General features: G+C 33.2%; 1 protein-coding gene across 1 annotated transcript; it reads right to left on the bottom strand.

Moving 5' to 3' along the window:
• Positions 1–7,479: 7,479 nt before the first annotated feature.
• LOC115962862 (putative methyltransferase DDB_G0268948) lies at positions 7,480–9,749 on the bottom strand. Its single transcript, XM_031081740.1, has 2 exons — positions 9,555–9,749; positions 7,480–8,768 (listed from the first exon to the last, which is right to left on the bottom strand). Exons 1-2 carry the CDS (start codon positions 9,702–9,704, stop codon positions 8,136–8,138), a joined length of 783 nt encoding a protein of 260 aa, XP_030937600.1. The 5' UTR covers positions 9,705–9,749; the 3' UTR covers positions 7,480–8,135.
• Between the last annotated feature and the right edge of the window lie 9,770 nt (positions 9,750–19,519).

Here is a 19,519-nt window from a genome sequence, read left to right on the forward strand (position 1 = left end):
TGAGAAAGTGCTTCAAAGATTTGAACATCTTAATATAAAGGAAGCAAATACACCTTTTGATTGGAGAATAAAGTTAGTTGAAAACACTGGAAGAGCAATTGCATAGCTCGAGTATGCTAGTGCTATTAGTAGCATGATATATGCTATGCATTGTTCAAGACCAGACATACTACGTTTATTTATTGTAGGTGAAGAGATGTCTTCAAATTTTCCAATGATAACCCATAGAGATGTTTTTTTTTTTTTTGGTGTTTTTGACTAAAGTTGCTCTTACTTTGTTGCAATTATTCTTTCTATTTAAGTAAAATGAGAAGATGATGAGATCCCAAAATCCTTTTGGAATGATTTTTCATCCTGACAGATCATGGGTGGCGAGAAATCTTCTACTTCTTTATTTTTTGCCATGGCTTCTTTGAACTTTGAGTGAATGTCAAAGCTTATAGTCTTTGGTCTTTCTTTGTTTAAAGGAAAAGATAGAAATGATGTGGCAAATGAATAAGTTGGTACCCATGAGGTTGGGTTGGGGTTGAAGTGTAGAAGTAGACTTAGTCTTTTTCCTTTTGAGTACAAATTTGATATGGATGTAGTGCAAAACTCTTGGCTTACACCATTCAACAACAGCCTATCACATCAACATTTTACTTAAAACTCAATACATCTTATCACACACAATATCAAAATTAAAAAACTCAATATTTCACAAATGTTTCAAATCTAATCTATCATCCTTCATAACATTACCAAATCTCCAACCCACCAAAGACACTATAGAGACTTCAGTAAGATTTCCAACTTCGCCTACCATCAATTAATGTTGCCATTATCTCTGGTAGTGGTTCCTTTCCATCACCCCATCTCTCTCTCTATCTCTCTTTCTCTCTCTCAGAGACATGCACACACACATGGTTTGAATCACCATAGTTGAACCCTTATGCTTTCACCACAACCACACACCAATGCTACCGATGCACGGCTAAAGAACCAAAGAGCCTCCAAATCTTCAATTCATGAATCATTAGTTTCTCTCTAGCACTAGATTGAAAAGCGAGTGCATGAGATAGAGAGGGAGCCCAATCTAGAAGAGAGAGAGAAGGTAAGTAAGGAGGAGACAAGAGCTTTAGTTTAGGAGCCATTGTTGTCGATGGCGATTGATGGGTGGTTGTGATAGAAGCTTAAGGATTTGGCAATTAAGGTCTAACCCAATGAGAAAGATTGGGAGAAAGGCTGTATTAGGATGGAGTGATTGTGTGTGGCCTGTCTATTTGATTTATTGGTGAAATGCTGACATGATATGTTTTTATTGAAGGTTGTAAAATGGGGAAAACACCAAGTCCTTTATTGAAGGACACAATTTGGCTACAATCTTGGTTCTAGCCAATGACTATAGCTCCCACTCACCTAGCTAGTTCCCATTTAATTCTTCCATCCTTCTTATGGAGAGATTTGGCTTCGGTAAGCTTACTTGACTTGTAGTATGATATGATGAGGTAGCATGACCGTGAAAAAGGAAAAAAGAAGAAGAGGACCTCAACAAATACTAAGAAGAGTCATATATACATGGTGGAATTATGTTATTGGGTGGCCCTACCAAAATTTTTAAAAATTCTTTTTAATCCTTAAGAAAATAATTTAAAAATATATTTCTTCATTTTCCCCCCAAAATACGAATTTCTTCATCTAAAAAAAATTAAAACTTGTAAATTCTAATATTTAATAGGTTTGAAAGTATTTAAAAAAAAAAAGTAAAAGTTATCTCATAAATAAAAGTAAAACTATATGCATATTTTAGAAATATACAAATATCTAAATTTTACTTATATTTTTTGTGCATTGCATGAGTTAGTTATCTATTAATTTTCATCTTTTTACTTCAGGTCTCACACCTAGTGGCAGAGCCACATAGATTTATTTCCCTCAAAATTTTAATCTTATTTAATACATATGTAAATTAAAATATTTACAATTTGGAAATTCATAATTTTGATTTGGATCTCTCTTAAAAAATGTGAGCTAATCCAAATTTCACAATGACCCTTCTAAAAGAAAGCAAAAACATTGACCAACTAATACTATGGCTTACTGTGGACACAAGGGGAGAGTTGTCACCTAGTTTTTGCAATAGCCTAGGAACCATATATATAGTGTCCTTTTGAAGAAGGACCTTTTGATCTTACTATTAGAGATATGGGTTCAGAGTTAAGATATGGTATTGGGAAGATAATAGACACCCAAAATCGCCCAACCTTAAGGTTGGCTTCCCACTATTGTGTGTTATGACTTAACCTTATTAAAGGCATACTCAATATTGGTATTCTAACACACACACACACACACACACACACACTCTCATCTAACAATCAATATGGTATCAATCATCCCAAAAGACCTAATCATTCATCTATCATGGCAATCAACCAAGGCCTAACATCTAATCGTGCATCTCATCACATCATAGACCCTAACATTCATCTAGCATGGCATTTCACATCATCCTAGCATTTATCTATCGTACTTCTCATCACACCATATTACATCGTTCAAGGCAGTAGCATGTGAATCATTAAAATCAAGGTAGAAACAAAACAAGTCATGTTATCATCCAAAGCATTAAGAACACAATCATAACATCAAACCTAAGCAAGATCATATCACAAATGCATGTACATTACAAATGCATGAATTATCTCACTTATCTTGTAGCAACTCAGCACTTATGCCATTATGCATGAGCATGTGAATGCATGTTCATAGCATTAAAACAATAAAACCCTAATTCTAACATGTGAAAGCAAACAAGCAATTAAACATGTGAAACCAAAGCCCAACAACATGTATAGATGAAAAATGATCTAAAACAGAAGTATTGTAGGTGAGAATAGAAGCAAAAATAGATAAAACAAAATTAGGGTTTCTGTGCTAGTTCATGCGCATGCATGAACAACCCTGCATGCGCATAATGAAGCCTACGTGCATAGGCAAGATTATGCGCATGTGGGTTTTTGCCCAGAAACCCTAGAAACACAATCATCGACATGCATTTTTACCTCATTGTGCATCATATCATGTAATAAGGCTGTGACAATTCTTTGGTAGGTTGCACCTGCATTCTTGAGTTTGGATGGCATTATGATAATGCCTTAAAATGTATACTTGTTATATATTTATGTGGGCGTTATCTCCTTATTACTATACTTAATTTGTATAACTTAGCCATGATTTGCATTAGTCCCTATTATTTATCTTTACGTAATTTCTTGAATAAGACACCATTCATTGTGTGTAATTTTCTACTTTCAAGAAATCATGTGAGAAAATGAGCTTTTAGGAATTTGTGAGAGAATGGAGGCCAAGCTAGAATTAAAGTGGAGCTAAAAGACCATGCTTAAATGTCTAAGGAGGTGCAGCAAGAGTGCTTGGATCGTCTACCATGATTGGAAGTTTCAAATAAGGAAAGAAATCAAAGAGGAAGAATCTGAAAAGGAAAATCTAATTTAAGTACTGATCAATATTTTGGGCGTATCTTTCTTCTCAAAAATTCAATTGACGCAAGGCCAGATGGGTTGGAACTGTGGCCTAAATATCTACAACTTTCCAGTTTTGAGTTTTTTGAAATATTTAATTTTTGAAGACTGAAATTAACTCACAAGTTACTGTTATAAACTTGGACGGAAATTAAAATAGTAAAAATTTTATTTTCTTTGGACACTTTGACATGAGGGTTTTGAAGGGAGGCTATGTAAAATGAATTTTGGCAGTTAAAACCTTGTATTTTTCTTTCTCTAATAGCAGCCTAAACTCTTACTAGGGCTAGGGGTTATGTTTCTTCTATACGATATGAATATTCAATATGATTCTTTCTAGGATTTTATTAACAACATATTTGGTTGTTCAAAATTAGATTTCTTTTGATGTATTAGTTCTTCCATACTTTCAATAAGTTCAATCATGTTTTTCTTATTGTTTAGATGAATTTCTAATAGTTTCAAATAGAAATAAAGTTTTAAAGTGAATGGGTTTTTTCTGAAAACTTTCTAACTGCATTATTAATCTAGGTTATCATGTGTTCTTGAATTATCTCAGCTCAACTGAATCATAAGTATTTAATTATATAAGAACAATCAATTATGAAATATATAATTTCTTAGATCACAAAGAATTTCATATCGATATAGGGAAACACCCCGATGTCCTTGTATTTACATTATTGATTTAAATCGGCTTTTATTATTATTCTTGTTAACAATCACCAAGTAAAAGTACTTTTCTTCTTCACCCAAATTGTTATTTAATTATATTGTCTTTGAATTTACCCTGTTCCTTATGGTTCAACCTCGGTACTCCGAGAATTATATTGCTACGATTTCCGGCACTTAAGAGTGAGCAAGAACATTACAATGTAATAATAAATTCCCTATTTTGTGGTGAAGGTAGTCTTGGTCATATCGCTTGGAGTCATCTTGATTTGGTTTTATCCCGAAAAACCATCCATGAAAGACATCAAGGTACTATCGGCCGTGTTATCCACAAAGACATATATATGAGGAAGAGGGAAGTCATCCTTAGGGAAAGTTTTATTCAAATCCCTAAAATCCACACACATTCTTACCTTCCGATCTTTCTTTGGTATGGGTACAACATTGGCTATCCACTCGGCTTGGTATACAAGTTTGATGAACCCTACATTTAATTGCTTGGTGACCTCTTCTTTGATCTTTAGAAGCCATTCGGTTCTCATACGCCTCAACTTTACTTGATGGGTACCATGTAAGCATGTGTCAATGTGATGTTGAGCTATATATCTTAGGATCAAAATATATAAATAAATATATATATATATATATATAAATTTATATTTTTTTTTTCTTAGGACTAGGGGGGCCCTGGCCCCCTTAGGCCCCACCTAATTCCGCTCCTATATATATACAACAGATTTCACAAACTTTTTTCCACAAATTATTGAGGTTATAGATTATTATGATTAGAATTTGCTACATATCTCCAAATTTAGTTAGAATTGACTCCACAAAATTTTGATTTAATCTACAAAAAGTAAACCCCAAAAAAATTGAATTGGTAATAAAAAAAAAACCAAAGTATGAATACTATGTGTGCACTGTCCAACCGCCGTTCGTCTCACTAGGAGTCCATGATGCTATTTCTCGCCGGCACCGTTGGTACATTTCTCTCTTTTTCCTCTATCGCTCTGTGTGCGAGCACTGCCTGTAGAGCAGTCCACTCTTGGGTAAATAAACTTTTGAATGTAGAAATGACTTTTTTTATAATAGATATTTTTTTTCTTGATTTAATGTTACATTATTGTGTACATTAGGTTGAATTATTATATTGTATATTATATATTTATGTTTGATAATAGTAGGAGGTTTTGAGCTAAAGACAAACAATTGTTTAAATGTTTGGTTTGATCTGATTGCATTTAAACAGTAATTTGCACTTTGTCATACACGATTTTTTCTTCTTCCTCTAATTTGGTTGTATAACTAGTTTATAAAATTCAATATGCAAACTTTAAAATGTAAGTAATTTATGGCGATACCATCCATAATTGATGTATATATTTTAAAAGAAAAAATATTCAAAATTTAGAAGTTATTAACCTATCCTTTGTTCTAATTGTTGAAACTTCAGATATTTATCCCTTTGAATTGCTCAAAGATGTAAAACTTGTAAATAGACATTGCTTCTTTAAAACGTGACCCTAAATTACAATTAATGATATAGGAGTATCATATTAATCAGTGCAATGAAATCTGTTGAATGTATCTCAAAACTGGTTCATATCAATATAGAACTCAAGATTATCAAATAAGTCTTTGATTGATTTTTTCAACTATATACATATAAAAAAAAAAAAAAAAATCAATGCAATGAAATCCGTTGAGTAGATCTCAAAACTAGGTCATATCAATATAGAACTCAAGATTATCAAGTAAGTTTTTGATTGATTGTTTAACTATATATATATATATGAGAGAGAGAGAGAGAGAGACTTCCATTCAAAACGAAGATGCTCCCTCACACTCAATTGCTGAGATGGTCAAATTGGTTCAATGGTCCGTCCAAGTCAAGCACATCAAAGGCAAAGAGAACTTGATCACTATCTATCTCTCTAGGAAACCCCCAGTCACTAACACCATGTTTATTCTTTCACCCTTGTGTGTGTATCCTATTAGCTATCTGTCCTTATCTTCAGATCCATCCTCCTCCTCAACCCTTATTGAAATAACTAATATGATAGAAAGTCTTCCCTTGTACATTAAGGACCAGATAAAAACCCTGACCCTTGAAGCCAGATCCAAAAGAATCATCGAAGTTCTCATGATGACCTTAAATAACACTACAACCATTTTCTTGCCCTTTATCCTGACCCAGACCAGTCATGGAAAACCCTTTTTGCTTTTTGGACAGCCAATTGGACTGTATTACATTATCTTTACATGTGATACGTACTCAGTGAGTATTACTTGTGTATTCATTTTGAACCAAGATTTTACAGGCACCTTTTCCCCAATGAAAACAAGTATTTTGAAAAATTCTGTTTTGAAATTTTGAAAAAGATGCCCATAATGGAAATTGGAAAGAGTATCCTATTACAAATCATCCAAGATTTGGACACAAAATCACTGTAGGATCAATGATTGTCAAGTTCAACTTGAAAAATGACATCCATGCAAAAGGAATCTTCCACCCGTTAGAAGTTCATTGGCTCACTAACCCAAATGACTCCTTTCATGTACATATAGACCCCTCCTAGTCATGTTGTCAAAAAGCTCTCAGAAGGATAGAATCTCTTAATACAGGAACTCAATGTGAAACAAGCCCAAGTACTATAGAAGCCTACAAACAACAATGGCCACATGGTGACCCTTGAGAACTACCCAAACCCCTTTTAGCTAACCATCATGACCACTATTATGATAATCATGACCTAGATACTGACCTTGATGAAGAATAGTTCCACGGAAGAGATAGATGTGACTAAAAGTTGTCAAAACTAAAATAAAAAAATAAAAAAAAGTCTCCCAGAAACATCTCTCTCTCTCTCTCTCTCGGCACAAATGACACTTCGCACTATTTGAAAATTCCATACTTCTCTAAGTCTCTGCTTTCATCTAACAACTTGTTTTGAGTGCACACAGTGACTGTATTATGGCTATATATGTGCGAGGGAGTGTGTATAGCCAATGGTAGATAAATAGTACTTAATGATGAAAAATGAATCATGAAGAGCCAGTGAATTTAAAACAATTTAAATTAGTTTTTGTATTTCATCATTCTTTCTTTCTAATTAAATGGTTGGGAGTCTACGTTTTACTTACTCTGTCAAGTGGTTTTTCCCCCCTCAATAGAAGATATATTACACAGGACAAAATATTTATTTATTTTTTTTTATTTTTTTATAAGGGATTACAATTTTATTTCAATAATAAATTTAAAAAGTACACAAAACAATTGGAAAAAGGAGAAAATCATGTCTCTCATTTAAGCCAAAGATAAGACTCCTGTTGCGGAGAAGCGTGGTGGGCCAAATTCTGTGCTACCATGTTAGAGCTAGCTAGAAGCACATCGATTCAACAGTATTTCGAGGCCAAGCACAGAGAGAATGATCATGGCTGCAAATTTCAGCAAGTAGCCAGCCTGGATGACCCTCGTAGTAGATCATATTACTTAGGCCTCGATCAGACAAACTTGATGGTGGCTTCACTGGCTTGTAAGAAAGCAATATCTTCGGCATAATGATCATTCTCCAGTACCTATTGTTTACTAAAAGCAACAGCAACTAAACAAAGATGGTCACTTGCAAATAAGTTGCAATGATACAAACAACCACAGTAACTGGTGGGACGAAAAATGCACAAGAAAGGCAACACTCTACATAAGCAAAGCCCTAAGAAAGGACTAGGGTTTCAGCGAAAAATTTAAGGCCCACATTGTTTAATTTAACACTTTTTCAAGAGCAATGATAACTAGAGAATTTCAATGGCACATATAGAGAAGGCTACTAAATTAGTATATTACTATTAAACATTACAATATCTTATGCAAATATCATAAACAACCCTCCACTCCCTCTTTCCCCAACCCCTTACCCTGTGGAGTTTTTTTTAAAAAAAAAATTAAAGCTTAACTTTTCCAGCAAGCATAAATCCCTTATAGGTTATTGATCTGATCAAAGTAGGTCCTCCCCAAGCACTTTCAAGTTCTTTAACCACGCTTTCTGATAACAAATCAACACCTTGGTCTTTGGCTGTATTTACTGCGGACCATGACCTTAACATATTCAAGAATTTCTCAAATGACACCTCTTTTGGTATATCTAGTTGTTGTGGTTTCCCCTCACATCCTATACCTACACTTTCAAAAGGAAATGGAAGTGTCTTGTAATCATCAAAAACACTTTTTATTTTTTGGTCCCAATAGGGAAGAGTTGTGTCATAAAAACGCTTAATTATGGAATCAAAAATGGGACTAACTACTATGCCTTTATAAGCCCAAACAGCAATTACACCTCCTGGCTTTCTTAGAAGCCGTGTCACTAGGGAGTAGAACTTTGGGAGCTCAAACCAGTGGATAGCTGTGGCCACAGTAATCAAATCAACTGAATTTTCTCCTCCAATCAAGGCCACTAATTCATCATCTGTGATGGATAATGGGGTGTGGAGATATCGAATGCGTGGGTGTGGCATTGCAAATTTCAACTGAGCCTCACTCACATCGGTTCCAACTACTTGCTCATAATGCTCAGCAATCTGTCAAGAACAATGTAATGCAATTCTATCAATCTTAGTTTTATTTGATTCTTCATAAACATCAAGATGCAAGGAGACAATTTTATTTTGCAGAAAAGTAACAATAGTTTTTTTTCACTTCATTCGGTCCAACTGTACAAGATACGGACAAGTTCATGGATTAATACATGTAATACCCAAGATGAAATAACTCTTTTGCTAGAGATTAAGAGTTGAAAATTAACTCTGAATTTTTTTCTTTTAATTTTCTAACTCAACTAATTCAAGGGTTGGGGTTGAAAGATAATTTTTAATTCTCAATCGTAGCCGCTGATCGAAAATAGAGTTTTAACAATTTCTGCTTTTCTGATATTATCCATGTAAATGAATCATCACTAAAAAGCACCATCAATTGAGAGCTCAATTGTGATAATCAGACTTCTAAATTTACATTACGGGTGACATGAATCTAGGCTCTAACAGTACAGGTCTTAGAACATCCTCATTATGCTAGTCAAACTAGCAATTTGGTAGATAACTAAACACCCATATAAACAGCACACATCAAGCTCAATAATCAGCCATATAATTTTTTGTTTATACTTCGGTCCATCATAACTTGAAATCTTAGCTCCATGGGAATAGTAAGATGCTTCAAGAGAGGTGGGATATGCGCCCACATTAGTGGCAAAAAAAAAAAAAAAAAAAATTATAAGCACAAAATGTAAATTGCTCAACAGAAACTGGCTAAGATGGATCAAACTACAATGTAATTGAGAGATGTAGAGAGGAAAAAAAGACACTAACACCAATAGCAGCTTGGCCATTGCCGGTGCCAACATCCCAAGCTAAAGAGTGGTGAGGAGTGAGAGCAGCCAGCATAGAGTACCACTCGGTTGGATAAGTTGGCCTACCATTCAAGTAAAAATCAGCTTGCTTGTCAAACTTGCCAGCCATTCTCTTCGGTTAAGCTTGGTCTGTTGGTCTTGTGAATTGCTTCGGTTTTCATTTTTAAAGTCGTTGCTGGTAATTGTTTTCAGAAGCTTATGACGTATGTGCTTACGCTCTCAGCATCCGTAATTGACTTTAATTGTATCAATAAGTTTATCACTGCAACTAGTTTCACAACTTTACTATAATTTTGTTATGTGCCTATTGGTGACAGGTACAATCATGGACCCACGTGAACCTATCATTTTATTTTCACCATTTGCAACTTGTTACATAAGCAAGTAATAATAAAAGTTGTAGAAATTTTTTTGTGAATGGACTTATGGCTACCTGCTGACCTGGTGGGATTCATCTAGACCAAAGTTTAATTCGTACCTTTTCTATCTTTGTAGGTGACTTTTTTTTTTTTGGGTATGGTTATATATGAGTCATTCTGTTTAGTTTCGTGGTCATGGTTTGTTTTTAGCTTGCCATTGGCTAACACTAGCATTAGGCGTTCAATTAAAATGAAATTTTAATACATTAAAATTTTATTTTATCTATTTCAATACATCATTTTATAATGCTTCTTATATCACTTATTCTATTTTTACCATTTTAATTAAATATTCTTTCTTTATTTTTATTTTCTTTTTTGTTGTTGCCAAAAGCATTAGAGACATATGAGAGAGAAAATTTAAATAACTATTAATTAATTACAACAATCATGAAGAGAGAGAAAGTTTGAATAAAAAAAAAACTAAAATATTATTTTTGGCACTTGGCACATGCTTTTTTAGTGTTTGGTGTAAATGCTAGAATTAGAATTAGAAAAAAATAAGTAAATAAAATAAAACACCCAAAATATCCTTGCAATGCTAGAATTAGAAATTTAGAATTGCACCGTAGCATGTGCCAATTTTTTTGGTATTTGGCACATGGTTTTTTAGTGTTTGGTGTGCTAAATTTTAAAAATTTAGCATTTAATTAGCACAATGGGTGCTAATGGCGAGGTAATAAGACTCAAACTGAGAGGTCATGCCATCGTTGCTGTTTAGTTTAAAATAAAGTACTTTTTATTCACGTGATGTGTTGCTGTTGTGTGCTTATTCATCTTATTTATACATATTTGTGTTGTTAGATTTGGGTATCGATTTTCGTCTTTCATGATAGTGAATTATTGTTTCTACAGCCAAACACCTGCATGAACTGCTTTCATTGTGTTGTTTATATATATATATATATATATATATATATATAAGGGTTTTAAACTTTAGTTGTCTCAAATTTTATCAAATATTAACCCAATAATTAATTAGATTATTTATATATGCAATAGATTTGAATCAAACAAACATCAAATAAGCATAGATCACATGAACACCAAGAATGATGACCCAGGAAAACTTTTGAAACAGTGGTTTCAAAGTAAAAAATGTGGGGTGGATTTAACCTAAACAATCCTCAAGGCAACATTTCACTAATAGAATCAAAGTTTATATAATAGACTTAACCCTAAATCTACTGCTACTTCATATAGTACTTACTAGCATGACCACACGTAACTCTGAATTCACAAATTCTTCTACTGTAAAACTCTAACACACAAACTCCCCTATTTGTGACTCTGAGATCTCCACTCAACGATTTAAATCAACAACTGTGGTTGACTAAATTCTCTATGACTTCATACAGATCTGCACTATGGCAGCAATAACAATATTGTGTTGATCTTTCTCTATATGCTCTTAAACTCTCACGGGTTGAATGAATAAAGGCTCAAATCAACTATGAAAGTCTCCAGTATAGTGAGATTGAGAGAAACTTGCTTATACAAACCCTAGCCGCATATACAATGATTTATCTCTCTGAAAAGCCTCCTTAGGGATAGCTTATGATGTCCTTTAAATAGCACAACAATTGGATCATGAATCGGGTATGAAATGAGCAAGTTATGAGCTTTTTCATGTGTCAGATTTTTGCTGATATCACAATCTCGATCGATCGAGCCAAGTGTCGACTGGTGTCAAAGTGACAATTTCAATCAGTCGAGCTGGTGTCAAAGTGACAAAACCAAAACCTTTGTTTATTGCTCTAAACTTGATTCTTTCTTGATCTGAACTTGGATCTTGGTCTTAAACTATAAAATACACTCAATACTCATCAAAAAGACTATAAATGGATTACATTTGGTCACAGTTTGCCAACTTAAAAATATGGGTCTTGGTCATGCTAACATTTTGTTTGTTTCAAAGATCAATTATGATTGGTGCTTATTTTGGGTTTAGGTTAAATTTATGGTAGGTTTCAATTAATTATCATACTTAATATTTGGTAAAAGGTATTTTTTGCTCTGTTTATAACTTATACTATGATAGATTGATAGTGTCTTTTATGTTCTCCCCCTCTTTTACTTGGAACCTGCATCCTCTTTTGATTTATCAAATTATTTTAGATTACATTGCTAGTACAAATTCATGTTATACCATTTTCCAAACACACGCATATAATTTAAGAGAAATATTACAAACTATTTTACAACAATTTCATACTATTGAGTTGAAAAGCTTTTATTGATTCTCATATATTCTACTACTTACATCATTTTTATTACATACCAATAAAAATTTGTTGTATATAGTATACACATGGATAGGTTGTAATAATGTTATTTGAGTTTAGAGAATATTGTTTCATAAAGTAAAAATTCAGGTTCTGGAATTTTCTAAGTGAAAATTCAGAATTAAGCATTTTTAATCAGTCGAAACTTTGGCTCGATCGATTGAAATGGTAAAGAAAAAATCTTGGAGCTTCTGGATGGCTCAATTGCTATTTGATTCTTGTTTGATCGATCGAAAAGAGCATTCAATCGATTGAAAGAACCTCTCGATCAATCGAAACTCGAAAGCTGAATTTTTTGCAGAATTTTCTGGGGATTGTTCGAAAAGGTTGAAGAGGTTTCATGCCTTGTGAACTATTTTATGAAATATATTAACTCTCTATACATGCCTTTTGATGAAATATAACACTATGGGTATAAATTGAGGCCTATGTTCACTTGAAAATAACCCAATATCTTGGTTGTATCCTGGGGACAAATTTACGATAACCCTTTAGCAACAATAATGTGGGGGGCAAATATTGTCTAAGGAAAATGATATTGTGTTTCCAAGTTATTTATTTTCTGTTTGTGTTTTGTGTTAACCTTGTTCTTCTATTATTACTTTGTATAATATCTCCAACAATCTTAGACAATATTTCCTATGATAGAAGGAACAAGTGATGTTTCAGCGTTGAAGATGTTGAATCATGAGTTGGTGAAACTGGATCGCTTTGATGGAACTAATTTCTCTCAATGGAAAGACAAGATGAAATTCCTACTTACTGCACTCAAACTCTTCTATGTCTTGGACCCGAAGTTGATGCCTTTTCCTATTGCGAGTGATGAAGACACTGATGAGATAATGGCGCAAAGAAAGAAATGGGAGGAAGATGAATTGATATGCAAAGGGCACATTCTCAATACTCTTTTGGATCGTCTCTATGATCTCTATACATCATTGAAGTCACTGAATGAGATTTGGAATGCTTTGGAAGCGAAGTACAAAACTAAGAAAATAGGTACGAATAAGCTTATTATTCAAAAGTATTTTGATTATAAAATGCTTGATAATATCTCAGTTTTGGATCAAGTACATGAGTTACAGATTTTGGTCAATAAACTCCATGATTTATCAATCAATATTCCTGAATCATTCCAAGTGGGTGCAATCATTGCAAAACTCCCACCAAGTTAGAATAATTTTAGGAAGAAGCTTTTGCATATGTCAGAAGATCTCACTTTAGAACAATTCAAACAACATCTTCAAATTGAAGAGGAAAGTCGGGTTAGAGATGGGACTAACACCGATTCTAAAGTGAATGTGAGCAATGTTCAAAGTGGGAGTTTAAGTAAGACCGATAAGTACATGAAAATGAACAAAAGTGGGAGTAATTTCAAGAAGAACAACTCCAAGAATCACAACAAGGACAAGGAGAACCGAGCATGTTTCCATTGTGGAAAGAAAGGCCATTATATTCGCGAATATAAACTCTTAAAGAACAAGAAAAATGATGAAGAAGGCAATACCATTGAAATGAATGTCATTGAGGACATTGTTGCTATGGTGAGTGGCATATATATTGATATGATCACTGAAGTTCATATGGTTGTGATTATAAATCCTTTTGATTGGTGGTCCGACTTGGGTGCAACGGTGGATGTGTGCAACAATAAAGAACAATTCAGGACTTATGATGAGTCTTCCATAGAACAACAAGTGCTAATGGGCAACCACAATAAAGCAAAGGTTCTTAGAAAGGGCACCGTTGAAGTGAAAATGAGTTCTGGTAAGATGCTGATCTTGACCAATGTTTTTCATGTATTCAATATCAAGAAGAATCTAGTATCTGCCAATTTGTTATGTAAGAGTGGTGTAAAAGCTATACTTGAATTAGACAAGTTAATCTTGTTCAAGAATGGGATATATGTAGGAATAGGAAATGCTACTGATGGCATGTACAAACTAAGTATAATTAATAAAGAAGTTTCTGGTTGTACTTATTTTGTTGATTCTTCATATTTGTGGCATGTTAGATTAGGACATTTAAATTTCAAATACTTGAAGTTTATGTCAAAGCATGGTATGATTTCATATAAGCAAGATGATAAAAAGAAATGTGAAATTTGTATTCAAGCAAAGATGACAAAGAAACATTTTTCTAAGTTAAATAGAAATTCTATTATACTTGAACTTGTACATTCTGATGTATGTGAATTGAATGGTGTATAAACTAGAGAAGGTAAAAGATGCTTCATTAAATTCATTGATGATTTCTCTAGATTTACATATGTGTATTTAATGAGAAATAAAGATGAATCCTTTGATATGTTCAAACGTTATAAAACTAAAGTAGAAAATCAAAAGGATAGGAAAATAAAGATCCTATGAAGTGATAGAGGTGGTGAATATTTTCCTAATAGTTTTTTTACGTTTTGTGAGGACCATGGTATAATACACCAAAATTCAGCCCTTTATACACCCCAACAAAATGGTTTGGTTGAAAGGAAAAATAGGACTCTTGTAAATATGGTAAATGTCATGATCTTAAGTGCAGAGCTCCCATTTAATTTATGGGGAGAGGCATTGCTTACAGCATGTCATGTGCACAATAAAGTACCTTCTAAGAAGATTAAAGTATCTCCATATGAGTTATAGAATAGAAGGAAACCAAACCTTGATTATATCAAAGTGTAGGGGTGTTTAGCCTTTTATAGAGTGGTAGATCCAAAAAGAACAAATTTAGGACCAAGAGCTATAAAAAAGTGTGTTTGTAGGTTATGTTGAAAATTCAAAAGCATATAGATTATTAGACTTAAGCTCTAATACAGTGGTGAAATCAAGAGATGTTGAGTTTATTGAGGATAAATTCAATAAAGATTCCATGGATGTTTTGATACCTACTCAAACACAACAATGTGACTCTAATCCTAATACTACTTTGCGTGGTAATAAAAGGATTAAAAGTGATTCACCAAGTGAACAAAGAAAGAGTCAAAGGATAAGAAAAGTAAAGGACTTTGGTCCAGACTTCATTTCTTATCAAGCTCAGTTGTTTCTTATTAAAGGAAATAAACAAGTGGTCCTAAATAAAATACCTATAGTGTTTAATACAGAGGATGATCCTAAATCATATAAGGAAGCTATGGCTTCTAGAGATTTAGCTTTCTGAAAAGAAGCTGTAAATGATGAGATGAACTCAATATTATCTAATAATACTTGAGTTCTAGTGGATATACCTATTGGTTCTAAACCAATTGGTTGTAAATGGGTATTTAGAAGAAAATATAATACTAATGGATTAATATAAACCTTTACAGCAAGGTTAGTGGCAAAAGGCTTTAAACAAAGGGAAGGAGTAGACTATTTTGATACCTATGCACCGGTGGCTAGGATCATGTCTATTCGTGTAGTATTAGCTCTTGCATCTATATACAAGTTAATTATACATCAAATGGATGTTAAGACAGCTTTCCTAAATGATGATCTTGATGAGGAAGTTTACATGGAACAACCTGAGGATTTTGTACTTCCTAGAAATGAAAAGAAAGTTTGCAAGTTAGTCAAGTCTTTATATGACATGAGAAGTTTGACTCAGCGATTTTGTCTGATGGCTTTGTGCATAATAGTTCCGAAAAATGTATGTATTCCAAATTCACAAAGGAATATGGAGTCATTGTATGCCTTTATGTGGATGATATGCTCATATTTGGTACAGATATTAAAGGTGTATGTGAAACTAAAAAGTGTCTATCTTCTATGTTTAAAATGAAAGATTTAAACGAAGTGGATACTATTTTGGGAATCAAACTTAAAAAACATAGTGAAGGATTTTCATTGTGTCAATCTCATTATGTTGAGAAAGTGTTTCAAAGATTTGAACATCTTAATATAAAGGAAGCAAATACACCTTTCGATCGGAGCATAAAGTTGGGTGAAAACACTAGAAGAGCAATTGCATAGCTCGAGTATGCTAGTGCTATTAGTAGCATGATGTATGCTATGCATTGTACAAGACCAGATATATCGTTTTTAGTGGGCAAACTTTTTAGATTTACAAGTAATCCAAGTGTGGATCACTGGAAAGCAATTGGTAGAGTTCTTGGTTATTTAAAGAAAACCATAAGTTTGAGACTCTTTTATTCCGAATTTCCAACTGTGTTGTAAGGTTATTCGGATGCTAGTTGGATTACTAGTGTGAGTGATAACAAATCCACGTCTGGTTGGATATTCACTCTTGGTTGGGGTGCCATCTATATCTAACAACATATTTCTTAGTCATTCCGCTTCCTTGCCTGCTGCCGCCAAGGCTATAAATTCTAATTCCATGATGGAGTGAGAAATACACGTTTATTTCTTTGATGCCCATAGAGTTATGACCACAACCAATACTAGCTATTTTGGTGTGCTACGATAGTGAAGCCACCTTGGGCAGAGCATATAGCAAAATGTGTAATGAAAAGTCTAGACATATAGGTCTAAGACATGATTACATAAGACAATTAATAGAATCTGGTACTATTTCAATTGTCTATGTAAGGTCAAATAGTAATTTGGCAAACCCTTTAACCAAAGCAATGTCTCGAGATATGGTTGGGGTAACATCCATTGGAACAAGACTAAAACCCTTCTTTTAAGAGAATCACCAATAGTGAGAACCCAACCTCAAATTGATTTATTCTAAAGAGGTTTAAAGTGTAACAACAAGCTATTGATACGTGGTTAGTAAGAGTACTGATTTTTTGTCTCATTTAGGATGGATTAGTGCAAACTGTTATGATGAAATTGAGGATGAGTTTTACACTCTTAATGAAGTTCATAAAGTGTAAATGTCTGTGTAACAAGGACATAAGAAGGAACTTCACCTTTGTGAACATAGAAGTGGTGTCACTTCTAGCAAGAGTAAAGGGTTTTCTCTTGTAAATGTTCACTAAATCGGGAAGAGCGTAAGGCCATAATAGTGCTAACAACAGTGGATTTCTAAATGTGTTGTGGATGTTCTCATGTGTGTATTGTTTCCATTTTCAACACTTAAGAGTTTTGGTTTAAGCACCAAGCCATCATTAACTCTCTTGATTTCTTAAGCAATTACACTAAGGGAAGGTTTAAGTTGAAAGATACATTTCATTATGCATGATAGAATATCAATCAAGTGAGACATATATTATTACAACCTAGTAGGGGATTGTTGTATATATAGGTATACACATGGATAGGTTGTAATAATGTTGTTTGAGTTTAGAGAATATTGTTTCATAAAGTGAAAATTCAGGTTCTGAAATTTTCTAAGTGAAAATTCGGAATTAAGCATTTTCGATCGGTCGAAGCTTTGGCTCGATCGATCAAAATGGTAAAGAACAAATCCTAGAGCTTCTGGATGGCTCGATCGCTATTCAATTCCTGTTCGATCGATTGAAAAGAGCATTCGATCGATCGAAAGAACCTCTCAATCGATCGAAACTCGAAAGTTGAATTTTCTGCAGAATTTTCTGGTGACTGTTCGAAAAAGTTGAAGAGGTTTCAAGCCTTGTTAATGGTTTTATGAAACATAGTAAGTTAGAGAGAAACACAAGAAATCCTGTGGTTATTCTCCAGAATTGCTATCTATAGAATCCAACATCTTGGTTGTATCTTGGGGACAAATTTGCTATAACCCTTTAGCAACAATAGTGTGGGGGGCAAATATTGTCTAAGAAAAACGATATTGTGCCTCCAAGTTATCTATTTTCTGTTTGTCTTTTGTGTTAACCTTGTTCTTCAATAATTACTTTGTATAATATTCCTAACACTATTTGCTAGACAATTGTGATGATTTTATTTTATTTTATTTTTTTGTGCTTTTAGACTTATTGCGTATGGATTTCTTTTTCAAGGCTTATAAAATCCTTCATTCAAAATCTTATTCCTCTATTATATATGAACTTAAAATATGACTGTCCAACATACTAATGTACCAAATTTTATTTCATGGTCTCCTTTTGGAAGTGTTAAGTTAAATACCGATGATAGCTCCAAAAGAAATATGGACCATTTCGAGTCGGAGATATCATTAGGGAATATTTAGGTCATTGGATTGTTTTGGTTTGTCTAAATAGTGGAATTATAATTTGGGTTTTAGAAGTCTCTTTTTGAAGTTGATTCCTTATAAGTATATACTACTTATAAATCTTATAAATCTCTAGTTAGAACTTCAATCATTCCTCCTTATTTCACTATTCTGTTTGTTGATTGCATATCTATAGAGAAGCCAATAAATGTGTCTCATTGTGTAGTGTATATGGGCAACCAACTTTTGCATCCTTTTGAACTTTTTTGTTTTTGATAATTCAATAGTTAGGGTTAGGAGATTTGAATCTTAGATGTTTTTATTGAAAATACAGAAGTGTTAATTGAGTTATATGCTTACATGGCTCTTGGCACTTCTTTTTGTACTATTTGGTAATTCATATGTAATTTAATTGCCTATGGGAAACTCGGTAGTTATCTACTTGAGGCTAATATGAGTCCAAATCTTTTATCCCACTTTTCTTGCTCTACTCTATACTCCACCAATAAAAACTTGCCACATATTCATCTAATTAATTAATTACTACCATTAATTAATAATGGTAGATTAATAAGTCAATAATGGTAGTATTCAATTAGTTAGGTGAACATGTGGCAAGTTTTTATTAGTGGAGCATAGAGTGGAACAGGAAAAATGTGACAGAAGATTTGAACTCGGCTAATATACCCATTTTTCATATTATTTGTTATCTAGTTGTAATATGAATCATATGATCCTAAAAAGAACCAACAACGAGAAACATACTCAAGAATCTTCCAAATGCAACAAAACTTTCTCTTCCAATCTGAATTAATTAGTAACCTTCATAATAGTCTACTTAAAGTTCACAACTTAACTTGTAAATCACAATTATAGTCACTATAGTTTGCATTTTTTATTAATAGCCCCTCGTGATAGCCAACTGAAAGTTTACAACTTAATTTCAGTTAATTACAACTATAGTCAATAAATTTTGTATTTGTTAATAATTCAACGATTTCAATCATTAATGATGAGGAAATAAAGACAAATGAAATATCTTTTGAGAATCTAAGTTTCAAGGTGAATAATATTAATCAAAAAGCGCAAAGTGCAACCAGAAAGATTTTTGCTCACTATTTTGTCCATATCTCACAAAATATTATGTATTTCAAGATGAAATTATTTAATGTCAAATTACACATCTAGGCCTTCCT

Source organism: Quercus lobata, chromosome 10 (assembly GCF_001633185.2).
Source record: "Quercus lobata isolate SW786 chromosome 10, ValleyOak3.0 Primary Assembly, whole genome shotgun sequence".
Lineage (NCBI taxonomy): Eukaryota > Viridiplantae > Streptophyta > Magnoliopsida > Fagales > Fagaceae > Quercus > Quercus lobata.

Bases quoted from the DNA above. Each gene is read 5' to 3' on its own strand.
- LOC115962862 (XM_031081740.1), bottom strand. From the start codon at position 9,704: ATGGCTGGCAAGTTTGACAAGCAAGCTGATTTTTACTTGAATGGTAGG. The intron at 8,769-9,554 runs GTTAGTGTCTTT...TGTTCTTGACAG, and splicing joins ATGGCCAAGCTGCTATTGGT to ATTGCTGAGCATTATGAGCA.